The sequence below is a fragment of the Megascapheus bottae genome, chromosome 32, assembly GCF_031878675.1.
Source record: "Megascapheus bottae isolate mThoBot1 chromosome 32, mThoBot2.hap1, whole genome shotgun sequence".
Lineage (NCBI taxonomy): Eukaryota > Metazoa > Chordata > Mammalia > Rodentia > Geomyidae > Megascapheus > Megascapheus bottae.
In genome coordinates, this window is record NC_143540.1 from 868,465 (window position 1) to 890,893 (window position 22,429).

General features: G+C 46.6%; 1 protein-coding gene and 1 long non-coding RNA gene across 2 annotated transcripts in view; one reads left to right on the forward strand and one right to left on the reverse strand.

The window, feature by feature from the left end:
* The window catches only part of LOC150042995 (uncharacterized), a 99,797-nt gene that overhangs the window by 3,456 nt on the left and 73,912 nt on the right, over positions 1-22,429 (forward strand). The gene's annotated exons all lie outside the window — the stretch shown is intronic.
* On the reverse strand, positions 1,419-20,793 carry Cpb1 (carboxypeptidase B1). Its single transcript, XM_090323707.1, has 11 exons — positions 20,714-20,793; positions 20,534-20,609; positions 15,760-15,884; positions 11,624-11,723; positions 11,431-11,532; positions 10,481-10,582; positions 9,815-9,925; positions 9,633-9,723; positions 8,473-8,675; positions 2,098-2,182; positions 1,419-1,758 (listed from the first exon to the last, which is right to left on the reverse strand). Exons 1-11 carry the CDS (start codon positions 20,782-20,784, stop codon positions 1,559-1,561), a joined length of 1,266 nt encoding a protein of 421 aa, XP_090179833.1. The 5' UTR covers positions 20,785-20,793; the 3' UTR covers positions 1,419-1,558.

Genomic DNA, 22,429 nt, shown 5'->3' on the forward strand with positions numbered 1-22,429 from the left:
AAAGAAGGCATTCCCAAAGCCTTTGGGTCCTTCCTAGAGATACTGGTGATTCCTGTTGAGTTTGGGGTATGAATGTAACTGAGAGATGAGGGTGACAATTCAGCAAATTACACGAGGCTTTCTAAGTTACTATCAATACTGCTGAAAATTTCACAGGGCTTTAGGTTTTACGCTTAAAGGCCTCTATTTGCCTATGTAAATTATGAATTACTAAATTATTTTGATGATGGCTCAGTGTACCTGCACAGCTGCACTGCCGCCATCTAGTGGCCTGTTTATGAAATTCATCATTCCTTGGCTTGACAGCTTCTAAATATTGACTTGCAGTGGTTCTTCTTTTTCTTCTTATTCTTTTATTAGAACATCACTATAGACATTTAAATACATTATGTCCACTGAGAAACCCAATTTTTCCTGAGTTTGTATGGGAAATAGTGAATTCATTTTTTTAATTCTGTGATTTTTAAAGTGAGGACACCCTCCCGAATTATAACTTCAATGCTTACTACGCTGTTCTAGAAACTGAACTTGGCAAAGGACCTTCCACCATTAGCTTCCGAAGGTCCAACCCTGGAGAATATCCCGCTGTGTGTGGCGAGCACGTCACGAAGTGCTTTCTGCCTCTTCCGTTGGCCCAGTTCCTCTAGCCTGGGTGACTTGGGTGTGCTGTCCACATCCTGGCCTGCAAACATGGGTGTGAGACTATGCCACGGACGACTTAGCACCCCCAGCGGTTAGAGTGGTGTTGTGCCAGCCCCTGCCGTGGCCTCCACGCTCTGCCAGTATGGGCCTTCCCTCCACCCAGCCTTATACTTGCCTGTCTCCCTCACTCCTACAAGAACCACCCTCACTGGCCCTCTTCTGAACCCACCGAGGAGCCCTCGGTCTGAAGGGGGTGCACAGTAGTTGTGGCTCATTTCTTCCTGAATCTTCTCAAGGAGTCTCCTTTCCTCTTCTCCTGACATAGTCACACACCTGCATACTTCACACGCACCTGCTTGGTGTGAAGTAACTAGTTCTTAAACACTGGTTATGTACATAGTATCTGTCTTCTCTAATGGTCTGTGAGGGCAGAAGTGTTACCATTTTTTTTATTATCTTGAATCATGGAATGAAATTTATTAGCATGCAGTAGACAGCCCACAGAATGAGCTGACCTAGGAGCCAAGCCAAGATATCCTTTCATCCTCCTTTCCGTGTCTTGATCGAGAGGCTGTCCTCACATACTCAAGTGTTGATTGACCCCCCCACCCCCAAGGGCTTCAGCTCCTTGACATCTGGCCACATCATGTCCTGGGATCTCTTCATGAAACCCCTTGCGGTGTATTCACAGCTCCCCTTCCTACCCCCAGAAGCAGAGACTATGCCCTGTTTTCCAGGTACAGTGACTCACTTTTATTATGATCAGGTTAAAAAGATCCAAGTAGTTTAATAGACACAGAAGCTTAGAAAAAAAGATTAGGATGTGCAAAATCTTCATTTGGCCCCACACCCCCAAAAAAGAAAAGAAAAGAATTCAGGGCAGACGGGAAGTGGACAGCGCGCCTTGCAGCAGGCATCAGGCGCCCGTGGCTTTGAGTTTGCCCAGGATGTAGTTGGCAATGTACTTGACAGCAAGCAAGGTCTCCTCGCATGTGGGGCGGATCTGGGACTCGGGGAGCGTAAAGCCGTATTTGCCTGTGTCCCGGAGCTCAAGGGTGAAGGAGTATTTGATCCCCTCATCGTAAGCCCAGTCGTCAGAGCCACCCGCAGCAGGATCTGAAACGAGCAGAGAAGGAGAGGGGGCAAGAGCGCATCAACTCTTAAGTCTACAGATTTTAAAATGGACCACTTCCCCCCTTACAATTGTGCATTTCCCCAAGCAAAGTACTTTCCAGTCAACTGGAAAGCCAAGGGCTCCCACATTTAATATTCTTTTTTTTTTTTTAGAACGAGTCCAGTTTTACTCCCACAAAACAGATCTGAACGGGGTGTTTCTTCACTAGGAAAATGGTTTTAGGATTTATAGAAACCAGTGGGAGGCAAAGTCTCTCTAAGTGTTTAGAGCCGCTTGGTGTCCCTGAGGCCCGTAGTTTCCTGGCTGCGGGGAAGACTCACAGATTGTGGTAGCTCCGGGACCGTAGGTGTATTTGGTGCCGTACAAAGAGCTGAGTTCCTTCACTGCGGCCTTCGCCAGGGCATTCTGCAAGAGAACCAGCAGGAAGTGAAGACGCAGCAGGCAGAGCTGCAGCCAGAGGGACTCAGGACTGCTCTTGCTAAGCAGGCCTGGTCCTGGCCCCTGCATCCACAAGCAAACATTTGGTTCCTGTTGGAGGCAGCAGGCTCTGGGCTTCTCAACCCCCTGCCGTCTCCACGGGGAGTTAGCTGGGATTCATTCTGGTTACGAGGCTTGCTCTCTTCAGAGGTTGGCACCATAATTGCTTCTTGTTTCTTGGGAAAGTGCAAGGGAGCTGCTGAGTGAGAACCGTTTCATTTTTACAAAGTAGGAACTTTCCTAACTCCCCATTCTAGTTTCAAACCCAGTTTTGTAGAGTCGAAGGCACAGGGCACATCCTGAAGCTCTCAAGGATTTCAGCTCCCTACCTGTTACTGCTTCCTTGACAAGCTAGAACATTTGCAAAGCTATAAAAATAATTTTTTTTGGTTGATTGTGGGGATTGAATTCTGGGCCTGCGTGCAGTCCCTGAGCTCTTCAGCTCAAGTCTGCAGCCCTACCCTTTGAGCCACAGTACCACTTCTGGTTTTCTGGTGAGTAATTGGAGATAAGAGTCTCATGGGCTTTCCTGCCTGGGCTGGCTTTGAACCGCAATCCTTAGATCTCAGCCTCCTGAGTAACTAGGATCATAGGCGTGAGCCACTGGTGTCTGGCTTAAAGCTATAAAAATTTAAGCCCCAAACTTCTGTTCTGGCCCACAGATGTGATGCAATTCATTTCCTGGAACTATCTTTTCTCCTTGGAGTTTTAGATCCATAACTTGGGAGGTCGAGAGTTCCTTCTATTGGTTTCCAAGCAGATAAGATGTACTTTCTCCTCCTCCAGAGAAGCCTTCTTGAAGGCTTTGCTTTTCTCTTTTTCCCCCTCCCTTCAAGTTGTGAATTATTGATTACTGTTATTAATGAGGTTAGCACTGAGGCTTGGACTCTGGGTTCCCGTTCTTGTTTCCACTCATTGCTGGTATTCTACCACTTGAGTCACGCCTCCAGTCTAAGCATTCTCCTGATTAACTGGAGATGGTGTCACAGGTATTTCTGCCTGGGCTGGCTATGACCTTGGATTTTCTAGGTCTCAGCCTCCTGAGTCACGGCTGGCCATGACTCGTTATTTTTAAGCAGTAGAACTATAGCTCCCTAGGATTCATTCCAAATGTGTCAAGTTCTGCATGTGGAAGTTGGAAGACCCGAGACGTTACAGAGAACAGTTAGGTGACTTGGTGGTTGCCGTTGGCATCTGTTGACTCACATGCCCGATGGCCAAGTCCCTGAACATATTTGTTATTATGTAATCTCTAAATGTTCGCCCCAAACCACAGGACTACTTGTGATCTAGTATCGTTATTATCTTTTTGCAATAATCAATTAGTCGGTCAAGTCACAACTTCCCTGATGCACATGTCGGGTTTGCTTTCCTGGAACCATGGTCTGGGTGCAGGAAGGGATCCGGCGCTTCCAAACCTCCCCAGGCGTTCTGGAAGCAGCTGTCCTGTGTCTGACTCCATGCCAAAGGCTGGGGTCAGAAGGCTGGGGTTTTCGTCCTGCCATGGTGCCCGCTGAGTTTGACGCCTTGGTCTGTGCCCTCCTCAGCCTGGATAGCGCGGCACCCCCTTTTCCCCATTCTCTCTAAAAGCGCGATGCCTGCCCCTCTCCTCAGGGGGGCTCATGCCTCGGTTGTCCTCTGTGCTGTGACTTGCAGCTCTTGCATCTCTGTTCTCAGAAGATGACTTCTTTGCAGGAAGGGGCTCCCTTTCACACGTTCTCACAGCGTCGTTCAGGTTGGCCTTGAACCTGTGATCCCCTGATGTGGACAGGCACACCAGACACACACCACGGTGTCTGGTGTGGACACCCACACTGTACCCTCAGCAGCCACGCGGCAGGTGGCTGAGTCCTCTCCTGCAGGTGATTTGGGTAGAGGTGGCAGTGTCGGGCTCTGACCCTCCCGAGCAGAGGCCTCAGTGGTCCCAGGATGACCGGCCATACTCAGGCATCCATGCACCTTACTTCTTCCATTAATCACAAATGAAGTCTCTAGGCCCTTTCTAGGAGCCCTTCCAAAGCCAGAAGAAGAGAAAAAAAAAGAATAGACATTCATCAACTAAAATATCATATTTTAAATTCCAATCATCTTAACAACAACAAAAATCCCGGAATCGGTATGGCTCCTTTCCTTTGAAGAATTCACATAATTTCAGAAATGTTACTCATTTATCTTTGCAACATGATCTGTCCACATTTCGTCCCCATGGAATTCTCTCACAGAGGGGTCTGCCGTAGAGGATCTTCTGCTCAGTGGGACTGGTCCAGTCTTCCACTGGAGTGGGGGATGCCCCTGCTGGGAACCACAGACTGGGAAGGTGGTGCGAACACTTGCACAGGTGTTAGAGAGTTAGGCAGCTTCTTTCCCCTGTGCACTTTTATGAAAAGGAAGCCAGGTGGTGGAAAAAGCCAAGAAGTTTCAACACCGCAGGCATCCTTGGCTGTGCTGGAGACGCTGCTACTCCAGGAGCAAGCAAGTCTTCTGTTTCTCACTAAGATGGTTCCAGATGAAAACTAACATTTACATAAAGCCTTATGCCTTACAAAGAGCGGGCATTTTTATCCCCATTTTGCAGATAAAAGAACCCCCAAATAGGAGGATGTGCCCTGAGAATGGTGGAGTTCAGCCAGCCTCTTCCTTCTTTAAAACCTATGCTCTTTCTGGCTTCTCCTCCTGGCCTTCAGATACTTCAAAAGCAACGTCTGTCACTGGAGCTGCATTTCCCTATTGTGAAGAACAGAAGGGAGCTAAATATAAACCAGCCTCACAGGAAACTTTGCTCTCAGTCAAGGCCAAACATGGCCAGCCTTTATTAATCCTTAGATATGAATTTCCTATTGCATCTTATGCATGTCCTCTTTTGTCATTCATCTCCTTAAAAAGGGCCTTGTTCCTAGCGTAAAAGGCGGAGAGAAAGTCTAAAATGTCACATCTAGCTCAAAGCCTGAGAGACAAAGGAGAGAGTAGTATGATGTTTGCCTGGGTTTGGGCTCCAGGGGCCTGGTGAGATGAATGAGCAGAGGCTGGCCTTTTCCAGTGACCTGGGTTTCCAGGTACCACGTGACCAAGATGCCCCCAACGATGACTGTGCACTGAGCCCCTGCCTCCCATCACCGGGGCCAGCATCGGGACAGGGCCACCTTTTTCTTATCTTGCACTGACACACAACACAAAAGCCCCTAGCTGAGGCTGCTCCTGATCACAGGAGGAAGCCTTTTCTTCAGCACTTAGTATCTAACTTCAGGTTCCAAGCTTAACCAGGCCACAGTGGAGCCCCCAAGCGATCTTTAACTGCAATTTCCTTCCTCTGTCCTGTGACAAACTGTCCCTGATACTGTCCCTGATACCGAGGGACGGAGGGGCAACTTATCTTGGATGGTTCTGGTGCAGACAGAGAAGCTGTCAGCATCCCTGGAGGAGGAGGAAGCATGGGGGCCAGAGGAGCATGGGAACGCACCTTCCTGACGGGCATCTGACTCCTTCTCCTGCTGATCCACTGACATGGTTTCCAGGTCTTCAGAAAGTCAAGCCTGTAGCCCACGGCCGTTTCTGTTTGTTTTTGGTAGAAGCGGTGTTTGTCCCAAATAACACATGTATGGTGGGATCTGCCAGGCTCTGGCACTGGCGATGTGTCCAGTTCTATTTTTGAGAAGGGTGTAAGTGAGAGCCTTGGGCCAGGAATGTGACTCTGTTTCTTATCTTTGTTCAGGGCAGCATTTCTCAACCTTGGCACTCTCGGCATCTTGGCTGGAGTATACTTTGTGTGTGTGTGTGTGCGTGTGTGTGCATGCGTGTGTGCATGTGTGTGCATGCGTGTGTGCATGTGGGGGGGCTGTCCTGTCAGTGGAGGGTATTTTATTAGCATTTCCTGGTCTCTGCTTACAGCACGTGCTTCTAACATGTCCTCTAGAGGGGAGAGTGTGCACAGGGAAAAATTCATTGAAAGGCCGAAAGTAAAACCAGGGAAGAGGGTTTAACAAGAAGTCAACAGGGCAGAAAGGTGTTTCTTTGCTGAGGACGTGGCAGCACATCTGAAGCATCTCTGCTGGGTCCGTTCTTGCTAGAATGCTGCTTTACCAGTTGGGGTGCTGACCTCAGCAGGAGACCCAGGGCACTGCCTTACATGCGGGTCTCAAACCAGTTGTGAACGCTGTGGAAGCCTGGCCCAGGAAAGATTTGGGAGAGTAAAAATTGCCTGCCATTTTTCTGAAGTACAAATGGCACAGGGATTATCTTGGCGCTGGGCTTTCAGTCAACAATATGGCTGGCATCAGAGCCCCTGTGACAGGGAATTCCTTCTGACACCCAAGGTCAGCTGACTAGTCAAGACTTGCTGTGCTTGCCCTGAGCCAGAACCCACAGCTGGGTGTAGTGGTGTTTGCCTCATGCATGGAGGTTAAAATCTGGAGAAGTGCGGTTTCAGGCCAGTCCAGGCAAAAAGTAAGTCCCTCATCTTAAAAATACCAGAGTGGCTGAGTGCCAGTGGCTCAGGCCAGCAAAAAAAAAAATCAAACCAACACCAAAGCCCAAACTAGAGCAGAACCCTTAAAGCTCCTTCAGAGAGCATCATCATGTAAGTATATGCATGTTGTCAGATTGGAGCAGCTCAGAAATCAGAAATTTTTCTTTTGTAGTTACAACTAATAGCTCTGACCCAGGGCTACTGGGGCTCCTAGCATGGTCTAGCTAAGTCTGCCCTGTTTCTGCTAGGAAAGGAGAGGCAGGAATACCCCAAGGCAATGTGAATTCCTGAGGTCATAGCTGGGACATTCTTTCAGAGAAGCTGGTCACTCATCTCAGGACACATGCACTGGGCCCATGAAACCCACAAAGCAATTTTGGTCTTAGTTATTTTTCCTGGATAAAATTCCCCTAGGAGTGAGCAAAGCAGATTTACAAGATTCCCAAGGCAGGGCTTGATTCCTTTCCGGCAATAACTTGGAGACTTCAGCAAAAGTACTCCAAATACTTCGTTACCGTTCTTTGCAGAACAGACATGAAGTGATTGCTTCACTCCATGGCTGTAACCTCTTGCCCTGGGGCAGTTAGAGATTTAGGACAGAAGTCAGAGTTGACCACGCCCAGCTTTTGTGCATCAGGATGGGGGTACCCACACAGACTGGGCAAGTGAAAACCTGGACATTTAATACTTCTAACTAGGATGGTTTTCATTATTTTGGGATATATAGATAGGGAAAATGGGAAGTTTATTCTTTTAAAAAATAATTAAAATATGATCAACCCAGTCAACTATTAGCCATCAGTTTTCTAGGAGACTGGGTTGTTTATCTGTTTAGTTCCTTTTCCCATAACATATTTACAGCATTACATATTTAGTTGGTCTCTGAAAGAGGGAATCCGAAAGTGCAAAACAACAATTTCCAGTTTTTAAAGTTTCTGGGTCTTCCAGTTCATGTGTTTAGGTGAGCCAAATGTTTATGTCATTATCTAGGTGGAATTCTCTCTCCCTCTCTGGTGTAATTCAAATGATTTAAGTCTTGGGCTTATTCTTTTAGATCATTGCACTCAACTTCTGGCAGCCAGATGTTTCATAGACTTAAAAAAATATGAAGGATACAATCGCGCTCTTAAAAATGCTTCCGCATTGATCATTGTCAATATGAATTGCCATAAAATTTGTAAAATGGGAGCACTTGTGGGACTGTATCTTGATTGTCCAGCCAGACTGCTATTGTTTTCAGTCAAGGACGCTTAGATATTTGAAGTGCTTCCTCCATGTAGAAAGACTGGGCTTACAACAGATTTGCTCTCAGGGTGAGCCTGGCATCTACAAGATGCACCTTCCTAATGGAGCCTCTCTGTGTTCTGTGGTGCCAGTTGGCCTCCCATAGCCAGACAAAACCCACCCAGTCCACTGGTCACACCCAAATGTGGCCGAAACAATCCCTCGAGTTTGTATTGGCAGAAGCCTGAGGAAAAGCAAGCCATTTTGAGGTTTAGCAGATAAAATACCCCAGGGAAGCCGTTCTCCGCATCTAAGTCTTTTAGCCAATCTGTCCAGCTCACTGCGGGTTCCTTGTAAATCCATTGTTAAATGTTTTGCTTCTACTACCACACACACACACACACACACACACACACACACACACACACACACACACACACACACGTCAAAATAGGAACTTGCTCTTATGAGTTTTCTTTTTTTAAGACTGGTACAAGAAACCCAGTGTCCTCCCAGGGTCCTGTCCACTCACCAGCTCCTGGTTGTTTTCGGGCAGGAGGTAGTCGTAGGAGTAAGGGTAGATCAGCATCTGTGAGTAGGAGTGGATGGTCAAGTAGGCCTTGATGGAGGAGCGCTTGCTGCGGATAAAGTCCGCCAGGGCCTTGGTCTCCTTCTCAGACTCTGGTGTAGGTCCACAGTAAGTATCGGCACAGGGGCTCCGAGAGGCTCCGGTTTCTTGCACAAAGAAAAAAAGAAAATGTTGGTACTTGTGGTCAGTGATCATCCACTCACCTGGTCCTGGGAGATTTTCTGGTGTTTCACCCTTCCAAAGGAGGACGCTAGATACTGCCAACAGGGCTTGCTTAGGAGCGCTTCTTGCCGTTCTGCTGTATGAAGATAGGACGTGGATGGATGCATCCATTCACAAGGACAAGATGGCAGTTTTTAAGATAGGATGTCATTAAAAAAAGTGCACGAGAATTCACTCATGTCTAGGTGGTATTATACAACAAAATCAACAGAGCATTAAAATGCTAATAAGTAGGATTAAAATAGTATCCATGAGAAATTCTATATTGCTAGAACCATTCTGTTGGTTGGTTGGTTGGTTGGTTGGTTTTTTTTTTTGGTGGTGGTATAGGGGCTTAAACTCAATGTCTTATATTCCCCCTAGGCTTGATTGCATGGCTGGTGTTCTACCCTGTGAGCCATGACTCCAGTCCTGCTTCTGGCTGGTTATTGTAGTCACAGAATCTTGAGAACTTTTCTGCTTAGCTGATTATACAATGGGATCCTGTGTGTCTCAGCCTTCTGAGCTGGGGGTTACTGGAATGCATCACTGGTGCCAGGTCCCAGACTCGTCCTTTGCTGCACTTTTTAATTTCTATTTAAATAATCATTTGGGCTGCTGGGCACAGCTGTATCTAGAGCATACCCCAGAGTGTGGAGGACTAGATCAGCCAGGTCCCCTGCCTGCTTCTGAGAGCTCGAGGACAGGGAGCGCCTCGGCGATCTGACTCAGCGTGCCTTTGTCAAATGATTCAATAGACTATCTATCTCTCAGGTGTTTAGAAAGAGCTCTAAGATGTACAGCCTTACAGGTTTTCTCGTGCTGGGCACGGCTGTGTTATGTTATCTTCCTGTTTCTGTGTTTGAACTGATGTGTGCAGAAAGGGTCAGTCAAACACTCACTGCACCATCCAGCGTTGAAGTTTCTGTTGGGGTCGACGCCGACGCAGGAAGACCCAGAGCGGGCAGAGCGGGTCTTCCTCCACAAGCGGTTCTGGGGACAGGTTGTACCATTAGGCCAGGTGTCCTGGGGTGTAGTGGGCCCAGACCCACCCCCCAACCCCTCTCAGGACTGGCCTGTGTACCGTGGTCCAGGTGTACACGTAGCCATCAATGTTGACCACAGGCAGGATGTAGAAGTCCAACCCGTCAAGGAGCGAGGTTATTTGGATATCTTGTCCATAGGTGCGCACAGCCTGTGGGTGGGTCAGGAAGGGAAGGCGTGTGGGAATGTTAGGCTGCTGAGACAGGCCTCGGGAGGCCGGGGAGATGGAGGTTGTGCTCGCGCTAGTCAATGTTGGGGTGCTCGGAAGGTGATTTTTGCATCTTTGATCAGTCTTTTGTAGAGATGGTCACCATAATTCTGTAAGCAAGGGTTTCTTTGTCTTCTGTTTATCTATTAAATCATCTACTTACATCAGCATGGACTTGTGAGTTTTGAAGTTTATCAAGATGTGATAATCAAGCGGGTGGTTTCTTTTAAGTGTCTGGCTCACCCTTCTGTCTATCTGTCTGTTCACCGAAGCGGAGGGAGATCCGGTGGGTGAAATTCAAAAATTAATAGAAATTTCTAAGTGTTTAAAAAGTTCCATTGGCAAATGTGGAAGCTAGCTACTCCAAAGCAAGACCTTGGAATTATAGATTCCTCCCTGTCTTATTTTCTCTTATCATAGCCAGGTTGTAAGGAATCAGTTGAAACAAAGACATACTTTCTACCTTTCCTTTGCCAAAAATCCATTCTGCATACTGACCTCTTTTACAAACCACTGACAAAATGCAGGAGAAATCCACTCTCTTGCATGGAATCCACAGTCTATGAAGATGGCTGGCTTATTGGCTTTAGCTTTGCCGACCTGTCATGAGCAAAGGAAAAGAGAAGGTGTGGTTAAACACCTGGCATCAACGGTTGACTTTCCCTACTTTGCTGGGAGCTGGGCTCCACAGGCCAAACTTGACAGCAAGAAACAGTCTCTCCCAAAATTAAGTTAAAACTTAAACCTACATGGCATGTTATTACCCCTAGACATTCACCATGTTTCCTCAGAGAGCTCACAGGGCTGTTTATTATTTTTATTAAGCTTGACAAGCGCATATTTTTCAGAAGATAGCTGATTACCCTGCCTAATTTGTACTCATGTGGAGGTTATTTTTAGCTGCCATTATTAGGTGACATGACCAAGACAACTGGATGAGTAATTAGAAGTAATCACAATTGCTTGTAATCTCACAAGGAATTTTCCTTCTCCTTACCTATTTCGCGTCTCTTTATTCCCTTCATTAGTATTACATGACAAAAGCGACATTAGATGCTGACAGAAACGAAATCGCTGTTCTGTTCTGTAATGCTGGATAGATGTGAAGTTTATGGACCTTTTTGGTAAATGCATTTGCCACGACAGCTGGGAGAGAGAGATTTCATCGAGGTAGACCAGATGATTTACATTGCTCACGGGAATGCTTAAATTTATAGGACTTTTCTTATTTTTATTGCATTTTCCTTTTGAATAAATCAAAGTAATGATTTTTTAAAAAATCCACATGTGATAAAAGAAGCTGAGAGGGATCTATTTGGGGGGATATAGGCAGGAAAAGAGTCATGACAACCTTTGGAATAGGAGTATCTGCAAAGCAGATGTGGGTGCATGAGAATTGGTTGATTTAAAGTTTCAGACAGCCCCAGGTCACGGTAGGAGATAATTACCTTGAGGAGGTACATGCTTCGTCCTTCAAAGGTGGTTCCAATGACACTGCGAGAGACGAGGCCTGGGTTCTCAGCTGCCACTTGCTGTGTCCACGCCTCAATCTACGGAAGGAAACGGGCCGTGGGTGAATGGGACATTGCCGGTGCAGTCTCCAGGGCCAGGCTGACCGTCTCCCACCCATGCACGCCGTACCGTTTCCCAGCGGTTGTACTTGGTGTAGCTGTGGCCTGTGGTGCGGGCCCGGCTGTCCAGCTGAGCCTCCATGGCGTGTCTCAGGTTGTTGATCAGCACCCTGCATGGAGCACAGTGGGTGTCAGTGCGCAGTCCTCGTGGGTACTCAGGGGACCACCACTGCCCGTGGCAGAGCGCAGTCTCAGGGGCACCCAGGCAGTCCTCCGGGTGGCCCCGAGACCTGACATCTGGACTGCCTGAGGGAGGTTCTAGTACTGCTCACAGAGAATGAGCCTTTGGGGACACAGGGTTCAGATGGGAGGGAAAAGAGCACAGGGATTCCCCCAGGGCTATGTTTGGCCAAGATTTACAAGTTAGCTTTAGAAAACTGGTTTAGGAAAATGATTTTTAAGGACAACTAAAAGCTAGACACAGAAAAAAAAAAACCCCAAACAAAACAAAACAATAAAAAAAAGGATCTGAAAACTTAAAAAGATATCAACCATCAAGCTTCACCCCCTGACCCTATAAACTTTGACTTTAGTGAGGTTTCCAACAGTCAGCCAGCATGCAAAATATGTAGGTTATATGGCTTCTCTCTTGGCACACAGAGGAAGGATGTCACAAGTTAATTACTCACAGACATCGCACAGCCTCCAGATATCCCGTCGGCAGCTGTGTGCAAGGCCATCCCCACGGCAATCTCCTATCTCTCAGGAGCTTGGCTCTGTGGGGAGGGGCACCACTTCCTCCTCTGCACCCCAGCCTCACGTTAAGATGTGCAAGGAAGAGCAATGACATTGCCAGGCTAGTGTTGTTATCGTGTGATACCAAGAAGAGAGAGTCTGAGAGACTCATTACTGTGTTAAATATTTAGCAGCTTCATCCAGAACCAGGAGAAAGCAAGTCTAATGAAACAGTGAGTTAAATTTCAGATGGCAGCCCTGAGTGAAAACATCCTGGAGTAACTCGCAGAAACATATCAGGACCAGCCTGAAATGTGAGAGTGACCCAGGAGGCAGGGCGCTGACCTCACACGAGGCTCCCTGCCTTATGATGATCTGATTTTATTAACTTCAGGACAAAAACACTACTTCAGGGTTATTAAAAATACTATTACTAAATAATGAGCTACTCCGTAGAGGATTAAAACAATGTCTCTTAATATAAGGAGGGCGGCATTGCAGCTCCAAACTACAGAGATTTGCACATATGGTTTTATCATTTTATGTGCTCCTTTTAGAGGATTACCTTTTTCTTATCTTTTTTTTTTCTTAAACGTGTAAGCAAATTAGATAAGAATGACTGCTAACAAAGCAAGGAGTGCAAGCAACATCTGAGAAGGAAAGAGGGATACCGTGTGGTTTTATCCCCATTTGAGAATACGGGAAATGGAGTATTGGACTTCTTTTGTAACCATTGCTGTCCAAAGATGTTTTCTTATGTGACTGAAATATGCAGGGGGATAAAAAAACCATCTGCTCCAGGCAGTAGCCTGGCAATCTCTCCCTGGATCAGATAAGTAGAGAGACGCAAAGTTTCTTTTTGCAATTTTAGGAGGGCATTCAACAGAAGGCTACCCAACAAAGATTTGTGTCCATTTAGCTTCAGCCATACGCTGAAGATGTACAGTTTCCTGCCTCCCCCCACCCGCCTGTGTCCAAAAGCACAACCTACGAAGCCAAACTAATGGCACCTTTGTCTTTTTACATACATTTACAATTTTGGGGGGCACGATCATTTAGGAGGTGACCCAAAGTGCCCTGTGAGATGAGTCCTGGTCAAGAGAAGAATGAGAACCTGGAAAGAGCCTGCAAAGCTCTTTGGGTGTGACGTGCACAGTGGTTCCTGCTGTAGACAAATACAACTGCAAACTCCTGCCGGTGGGGAACCGACTAAATACAAATTAGAGACCTTATGAAGCAGTAATGGGACTCTCAGGGACTGCTTGCAGCCCCAGCAAGGATATTGCTGGAGTGCTTCTCTGGGATTTCTGGGGACCTATTATTACTTAATATTTAGAAAATTACCAGCTACCCACTTGCTCCTCAGTGAATAGAGAAGGGGACATTAATAAGACCTTAGCCCCCAGGGAACACCCTGTATTCTAGATGAGATGGCTATTTATCCACAACTCCTAAGATGTCTACCACCAAAAAGGCAAGATGAGGGGTGGGAGGCCTGGCTCAGGTGGTAGAGGGCCTGTTGATGAGCAAAAATACTGAGTTTAAATCCCGATCTCAAACAAGTTAAATAAATAAATAAGAAATGTGAAAGGAAGAGTGAGTTTTCTACCTGATATTGTATCTGGAAGTTGATTGTGGGGGTTGGAACCATGTCACCATTTTGAGACAGGAGTAGATAAAGGACATGGTTTAGGCTGTCAGTTGATGACCCTCCTTTTTTATTGTCATTCTTTATATTTTCTCAAAACATACTAAATTCTGCTTATGTGGTAGGAAATTGCTGGGTCTCATGTTTTGAGCTTCTTTTATGGAGGCTCCTAAAGACTAGGGTTTCAAGATTTCTTGCTTGGTTATGAGAAGAGCAAAATGTCACAGCCATGAGTCTTGATCCCATTTTGGAATTTAAGAGGTTATGTTTCTGTTGTAAAACAGGTCACATTTGAGCGCTCCCCTTGGGCAGGGTGGGAAACTGAGCTGGGCAAGGCACGGAGCACGCCTCCTCCTCCGTGTGTAAGAGCAGCCCCAGCAACTTCTGCCGTGGTGGCAGTACTCGTTGAAAATCATTTACATCTTGTTTACTTTTCATGTTCACCATTGGAAAGTTTGTGAGTGTCCTTGTACGGATCAGGAATAGGGAGGTTCAGAAAGCCTAAGCCCCACAGCCAATACCTTGTAAAGCTGGGAGGGGAACTGGCCTGTTTGTTCTCTAAGGATTGATTTGCTCATTGTACTGTTCTAGGTTGCTTGTGAGGCCTGCACAGATTTCACAGGTCTCTGACACCTGCCCTGATGCAGGCATTATTTCTTTTTCCTGTTTTTAAGATGTAAAAAACAAAACAAAACAAAAAACCAAACCACCACCAAAAAAACCAGCTGTAGTGTGAGAAGGATGTAGGTCTTATTTTGTCCAGGTGTGTGTGCGGTGGGGAATTGCGGAGTAGACATTTGAATATTCAGAACTAGGGCTGGAGACTTATTCTGCTCCGGGGTCCCTCCTGGAAGAGGACCCTGGCTTTGTCCTAAAGACCTTACTTCTCCTTCTTCCACGAGATGCCTCTGGGCTAGCACCTTCTCTCTCCCCTCTGAGCCTGCGGGCACACAGTCTGTTCTCTGCCTAGAGTGTGGCTTGTCCTGGTCCTTATCTTTCAGTTCTCATCGTTTTGTAGGCCATCCCTCCTCCACCCCTGGTTGTCTTCTGCTGCCCTCAATCTCCAGCTCTGTCCTTCCTAACACCTCTTACTGCAAACCCTCATTTACATTTGCCTTCTCCTAAGACAGGGCCATTACCTAGCCTAGCCTTCTTGGTACTTGTTATGTGTAAGAAGTAGATATGAGATGTTGGGCCAATAACTGCCCCAACTTAAAAGAACATTTTGATCTTGAAGGACCTGGACAGACCAGGAGACATAGAAGGATCAGGGCAGCCAATTCTAGGCTTTTGGGGAGCCGTGTTATTATTACTGTCATTGTTGTTATTAGTATTTATTCTGGCTTCCTCTCTCCATGCCTTCTTTACCACTGGAAATAATGGTGATAGGCTGGGGGAAAAGCTATTTGGACTGTCTCTGGCTTTGTTTTTAAGATGAAGTACCTTCTTGGCTCCAGTGGGTCTGAATGATCACCCCAAACAAGGATCTGACCAGATAGGAGGGGAAAGCTGTGCCAGGCAGACAGCAATGCTCCCGGGGTGACCTGCACGCTACGCTTGCTGGTAAAGTAGAAACAGATTGAGTATAAGGCAGAAGAGCTAAGCCTTCAAGAGTCAAACCCATTTCCATTAGAGCAGTAACTGCTCACAAAATCCACCTGATGGAGTCTTAAGATTTGGAATCCAGGGCCTCTCTGTGTGGCCCCGGCTCTTGAGATGCAGAACACAATCTTGATCCATTTTTGTTTTTTAAACCTTTCCAGGGTAATTCAGTAGCTTGGGTACTGGGGGAGAATGACAATAGCTGTAGAACATTCACTTACTCGTACTGCAACTCATTCTCTCCCAGAAAGTCCTCCACGGTGGTCAAGTCTTCTGCTTTGACATGGAAGTCAACTGAGCTGTGAGGTTTGACTTGTGTGGCCGAATCTGGCTTCCAGAAGTCAATCTGAATGGAACCCAAAGTTTCATATATCAGACTTCCTCAATTCAGGGTGTGAATTACCACCTGACAGCTCTACTCCACCAAGGAATTTTCAAACTCAAATTACCCATGAAATCTCTTTAAAATATCTCCCTTTGAGTGAACAAGGTCGGGACCAAGCAATTAGATGTCAATAAAAATGTTCACAAACACAAACACACCCTTGATTTTCAGCAAGCACAAAGAGCGTGTAATTATTCCCCACAATGCTTGTTCATTGTAGTATTCGGTAACTGCTGTCCTCTACTTATCGATTTCCTACTTGTTAGTGATAACAGTCTTTGTGGTAATGGATAAATGTGTGGAATGAATGATAACAAATTAACTATAGGCGGGAAATAGTGGAGAGAAATTACGCTTTTCCTTTTCATTCAATGTCCCTATAATTACGAGTGTGCCTTGGCGATTAGTTCTGTGCAAGTTTCTGTGCTAGGCCGAGTCTTGCAGGGGTATGCTTCCCTGCTTCTCCTTTGTGCAGCGGAGGGGCTGGGAAGGCAGGGGATCCTTGCACAGGTCGCTCCCACGTGTTGCCAGTCTCTAGATCTGGGAGCTAACCTTAGGCTGGGAATGTTGAGGATCCCTGCCTGGGAACTCAAAAGACATGCTGGGCAGACTTGAGGGACAGCACAACAGACACCAAGGAGGTAAGCTCTGATGGCTAGGATCAGACACGCAGCCTGGGGTCCACTACCCTACACCACGTCCTGGCTACCCTCAGACCACTGTGGAAGTCCGGTGGGCCTTGAGCCATGGGTCTTAGGCCACTGGCAAGGCTGGGACCAGGAAGGGAAGCACTCCAAAGAATTCCAGGAGATGATGTCTGAGTGTGGGTCTCGTGGAGGGATTGACAGGAGCTGGCACTGGTAGCTGGAAAGGGAATATGATCTGACGAGACAGGGTTGAGAGGATAAAGATAAGCATGGGGAAACAGTGGACGAGGTGCAAAGACATGTCGCGGTAAGGACAGAGAAAGGGTGGGCCGTGACAGATTCCAGCTAGCCAGAGCTGCAAAGAGAAGGGCGTGGAAGACAAACACGGAGGAAGAAGAGACCTCTTGGCTTCATGTTGCTAGTCAGTGCCTGTTGTCCACGTCGACTGGGAGAGACTGGATGATTTTAATCACCTCTCAAGTCCCAGGGAGAATGTCCTTCTTTAAAATTGGAAAGCGGGGCACCCTCTTTTCTAGGCCTAGTTTCTCCCAGTAGGGAGGAACGTCGTTGGGATTGCAGTACTGATGAAGATGGTGATGTCACGAAACCTCACCCCGGAAGCCTGGCAAAACACCAGAAAGGTCTGTGGAGAAGACAGCGGGTTTTACGATACGTCTCTCCAGTACGAGAAGCAGTGCAGCCTGGATTGCGAGAAGAGGAAATAAGAGGATGAAGAAAGCCTGTTGGAGGACAATGGGGGCCCCAAATGGCCCAGTATAACCATGTTCAAAAGGACACGTTCAAAAGCTGGAAGGAAGGACGCACACAGCCAAGGATGAATACAAAGCCGGCCTTGTGAGCAGCTTATCAGGAAGGCTGTATCCCAGAATATACTCTGCACACTAGATTTCTACAGGGAGCAAGAGGCTCTTTGTAAATCAAGATGGAAAAACAATATAGGAAAAAAAACCCTATGCATCCTTCTGCTAGAGGGTAGAGCCTGACGACGGTGGCTGGAGAAGAGAAGGCAGTCCTAGTTAACTCTTGCTCGGCTCTGTCCTCTCTGAGAAGGAATTCTGCTATTTGTCTTTCTCCCTATTCCTCCTCCTGAGAGCTGAAATCACTACCAACGTAAGCAAAGGATTGTCACCTTGATGCTTAAGCACAAGTGTTTTCAGCATAAAGAAAAGAACATGGGGCTCAAATGTAGATGCAGCGATGGACGCCACCCCGGCATATAAACTGTGTGTGTGTTTTAAATCCCAGGTCTAGCCAGGTGCTGGCTGGTGGCTCACGCCTGTCATCCCAGCTACTCAGGAGGCTGAGATCTGAGGATCACAGTTTGCAGCCAGCTCCACTAAGAAAGTCTATGGGTCTTGAATCTCATGAACCACCAGAGAACAGGAAGTGGAGCTGTGCCCAATGTGGCCGAACGTTAGCATGGGACAAGTAACGCATATGGTAGTCCCTGGACCCTGAGTTCAAGATCTACAATTGACCAATAACAAAAATAAAACACCCAGATCTACGTATAGTAACACTGAAAAACAAATGTAGCTATTTGTGTTTATATCCCAAGTCCTTTCCTTATATCCTTTATCTGTTGTGTTAACCACGACCCTGTAAGTCATAGTTTAGCATTGTTTTATAAGGAGGAAGTGGAGATTTAGAGGCACTCAAGGCCAGGGTAGCAGAGTCTCTGCTCTTGGCCGCTGGAAAATGCTGAATTTAGATGAATTATAACAGAACCCCACAGATGGGATTGAAGTACTTTCTCAGCAGCGCTGGAAGAAGCTGAGCTCCGAGGGCTCACGAGCAGAGGGGAGGGCTAGTTTGGGATCTCATCAATAGGAAAACAGGTGAGCCCAGAAGCAGGGCTGGGGGCAGGCATGGATTCCAGCAAAGCTGCAGAGCACACTGGAAGAGCAGGTGGGCTGTGCTGCCCCAAGGGGAAAGCGGGGGGGGGGGATGTGGAGGAGGAGGAAGCTGTGGGCTTTGGGAACCAGCCTGGTTAAGCAAGAATAAATCAGGGCTGATTCACCTCAGCTTCAGAAGAAATTGCTAACCTGGCAGAATACCGAATCTTGATCTCAGTGCCATACTTGAGGAAGCCCACGTTTGTGGTCATCATCAGCCAGGGAGTGGAGAGGAGTTGAGTGGCCCACCCGGCCCTCACACCGGCCCTGGTGCACAGGAGTCTGATGTGCTGATCAGGAGAGCCACATAGGAGCTCTCTTAATACGTATCGGTGACAAAGGTGAAAGTTAAGCTTCTCAGACTTCTGGCCATTCCAAATTTAGGGAGGAGATTCTTTTCCTTGGATGAGAATTCCCAGAATTCTCAACACACTCAAAACAGGGTATCTGGGGCTGGTGGTAGAGTGCTTGCCTAGCATGCACGAAGACCTGGGTTCGATTCCTAGGTACCACATACATAGAAAAAAGCCAGAAGTGGTGCTGAGGCTCAAGTGGCAGAGAACTAGCCTTAAGGAAAAAGCCCAAGGACAGTGCTCAGGCCCTGAGTTCAAGCCCCAGGACTCCCCCAAACAAACAAACAAACAAAACAAAACAAAATAGGGTATCTGGATGAATTTTTAACAGCACACATGTAAACACCTGCAGTCAGTTAAGACAGAGATCAGCTGGGCAAGCCCGGGAGGAGGGTTACCTCGTTTGAGGCTGGGAAGAGGAGCAGCCCAGCAGTGTTGATGGAACATGAGTATGGCGTGATGCCTCGAGGTACTGAAGAGAACCCCGGGACCCAGGGATAAACATCTGCCTTACAAATGACGGCCAGCAGACCGATTCATCAGAACACACCTGGAGGCCCGCTGTCAGTTCTGCTAAGCTACACCTTAAGAAATGTAGAGAAGAGGTGACCGGAAGGGTCAAGAGTCTATAAATGAGCGCTAGGAGAGATGTCGGAGGGGGGAGATGAATCTTAGAGACAACGTAACGTGTGGGGAGCGAGCACTAAGGATTCTAAAGCTGGAGAAGGCGCTCGAGGCTCAGAATCATGAAGAAGGCCTGCAGGATGACGTCTAAGGCAAATGGCTGTTCTGAGAAGTGGCCGTGTGTGCCAGTGTGCCCAGAAGTGAGCAAACGGGGTTAGTCAGGGCTGGCACGCTCGTATGCCATTTTTTGGAAGGAATTCCTAAATTGGATAAGGCAGAAATTGGTGACTGATTCTGTGAAAACTAAACTCTCAGCATGTCCCCCTCTTCTTCCATTTTGCCAAAGGTAAAATCTGAAAGCTAGACAGACAGCCCTTTAGGAATAAGGGGACTATTTTAGTTTATCCATTCATGGGGAAATTGTACGGGCCTAAGTGAAACTGTTTACAGCTGGCAGTAGAACCCTGTTACACATTATGTCCATGATTGAAAATGTCAGTTCTCATCCCATAGATAATACTTCTGTAAAAAGTAGCCTGCACAGTTCACTTTCTTGAGGCAAAAGTATGGAAATCATACTTACAAATTTTTTTTCCATGTTCTTTTTCTCCTTCAAGTCACGTCATTAAGGGGACCAGAATCAAGGTCATAAAAAAACTCAAGCTGTTTGATTTGGAATGAAAGAAAATCAAAGGAACAGATGATACACGGGATGTGGAAATGAATTTGAAGTTGGACTAAAGCCCAGTTTTTCAGTGCTATCCACGTTGATCATTTTTCTCTCTTGCCTTAGAAGGGAAGTGACTGTCTATGTGATAGTGTCTGACCTTCTGGAAGAGACTCAACTCGCCCAGTTGTCATCCTGTCAGATCTTTTAAAGTTTGCGTGGACTTATGCAGGGCTTATGGCACGTGAGCTCGTCAGAGGAAAAAAAAAAACATGTGGCATTACACGCTGCCCAAGAAATGCTGGCACCAGAAATGCTGTAGAAATGTTCTGTCATTCTTCCTTCTGCAGAATGGTTTGAAAGCAGTGCCAAGTAAGCCTGGCCTGTATAGAATTGTTCTTACCTGGTGGGTTTTGGCCAGCTCATGAATTAACTTGATGTGGTCTTCATCTTCAACACTGACACGGAAGACTTTATTGCTACATGGTGAGATATAAGAGTAGAAAATTAAATTGGGCACTATACTTACATGTTTGGGCTGGGGACTTGTGCAAACTTGTTCTTCAGAGGACTTATTACTTACCCTTCCAACTGCTCTACCAACGAGTGAGCAGATTCCAAGACTGCACCCAACAGAACAAGAAACAGCCTCATTGTCCTGACCAGATCCAGTCCGTCTGCCGAGCTGGGGGCCCGCCAGCTTTTATAATCCAGGGTGTCCTTCCTCTCTTCTCCACACTACAAACAGGCCCTATCTGATCTTGATTAATTAGTTTCCTGGCATTGCTGTGTCCATAGCTGTGTAAAGTCTTACACCATATCTCTCTTTCAACACCTGTGGAAACAGAGCAAATAATCTCGTGTTATATTTGTCAGATTTTGATGTGAGTCCTCGAATAGTCTACAGGAAAATGGGTTTTCAGTAAAAGGTGTGCTGGAGTCTTTTCTTTCCCATTTTGAACAGAGAACTGCTCACGAGTCCTTTAGACTTAAGTATACGTGTGATGGGTTTTGATACGCCTGTGGGTCCGTGCCGTAAGGATCCCTCCCCAAAGCCCCTTTCCAGGGGATTTCCACTCTCTTTTCCTTCCTACACTTTCCAGTTTGATATGTTGATTTTGCTGTTCTTGATGTCAGGCCCTCCAGATAGCTAGGATTGGAGGCGTGAGCTCCAGGGCCCTGCTTCACACAGAGCTTTCTGTTTGCCTTTTTGGATGGAGGCAATTGTCGTAACACTGCTCTTCAAATACCCTTGCAAAAGTAGTTCAGAAAGATGGGCAGAATGGAAGGGATTCAGGGTGGACGGACGCAACAACACCGGCCACGTTCTACACCTTTAACAACGTTTCCGTGAGGATGTGTCCTCTGTGACAAGGCTGACCACAGGGGCCTGACCTGGCTCCATCCCATGTGTCTAACGTGGCATTTGGTAGGGTTCACATTGCTAGGCGTGGGCAGCGGCCTTGAGTGACAGCATTCATGGGAACTGGAATTGGGATGCAGCAGGATCTTCGAGCGATTGCATGCATTCCCGCTTGTCTTGTCAGGAGGGAGGAGAGGGAGAGTCCACCAGCCATAATGACCCTGACTGAGGAGGCAGCACAGCATGTGTGTCTTCCAGAGCTCCAGCAGACCACATGTCAATGTTGGTGAAGGATTTTAGAATCCAATCGAAGATGGCATCAACCTGCCCCTGGCCCTTTGAGTCTTTGTTAATCTGGACTAAAACTTTGGCCTTTATCTTTAATAATATTGTCAATTTTAAAGAGTGCAATCTGTTGTTATGCAGCATTTCTTTCAGTTTGTTTCCTGTCCTCCTGTTTCTCTTGGCTTCATTAATAAATAAAGTATTTAAGTCCCAGGTATATAACTTCTTTAATACAATGGTATGAATGGTTCACATGCATTTGGTTAACACAATTAACTAAAAAGTTGAAAATGTAGGAAATACATTGACTTTGACAAGCCTGACTCCTTTGCAAGTATTAATTATTCCCTTCAGCCTCTTAGAATGCTTGCTTTTTATCTCTGCATATTTTATTTAGTTTTTGTATTCTGGCTGAATATTAGTGAGTATTTTCCTTTCACTAGGATTATAAGCTCCTTGAGAGATCAAACTGTGTCTTATTCATTTTAATTCGCTTTGTAGAAGGTACAGGGTTCTTTGTTGAGTAGAAAGGACAAAGGAATGATGACAATGAAAACTCTAAGTTATTTTGGCATTGTTTAATAAAGGCATGTTAGAGGGAGATTAACAGTAAGACAGATGTTGCTTGCTTAAGAAGGTCAAATTTTATTA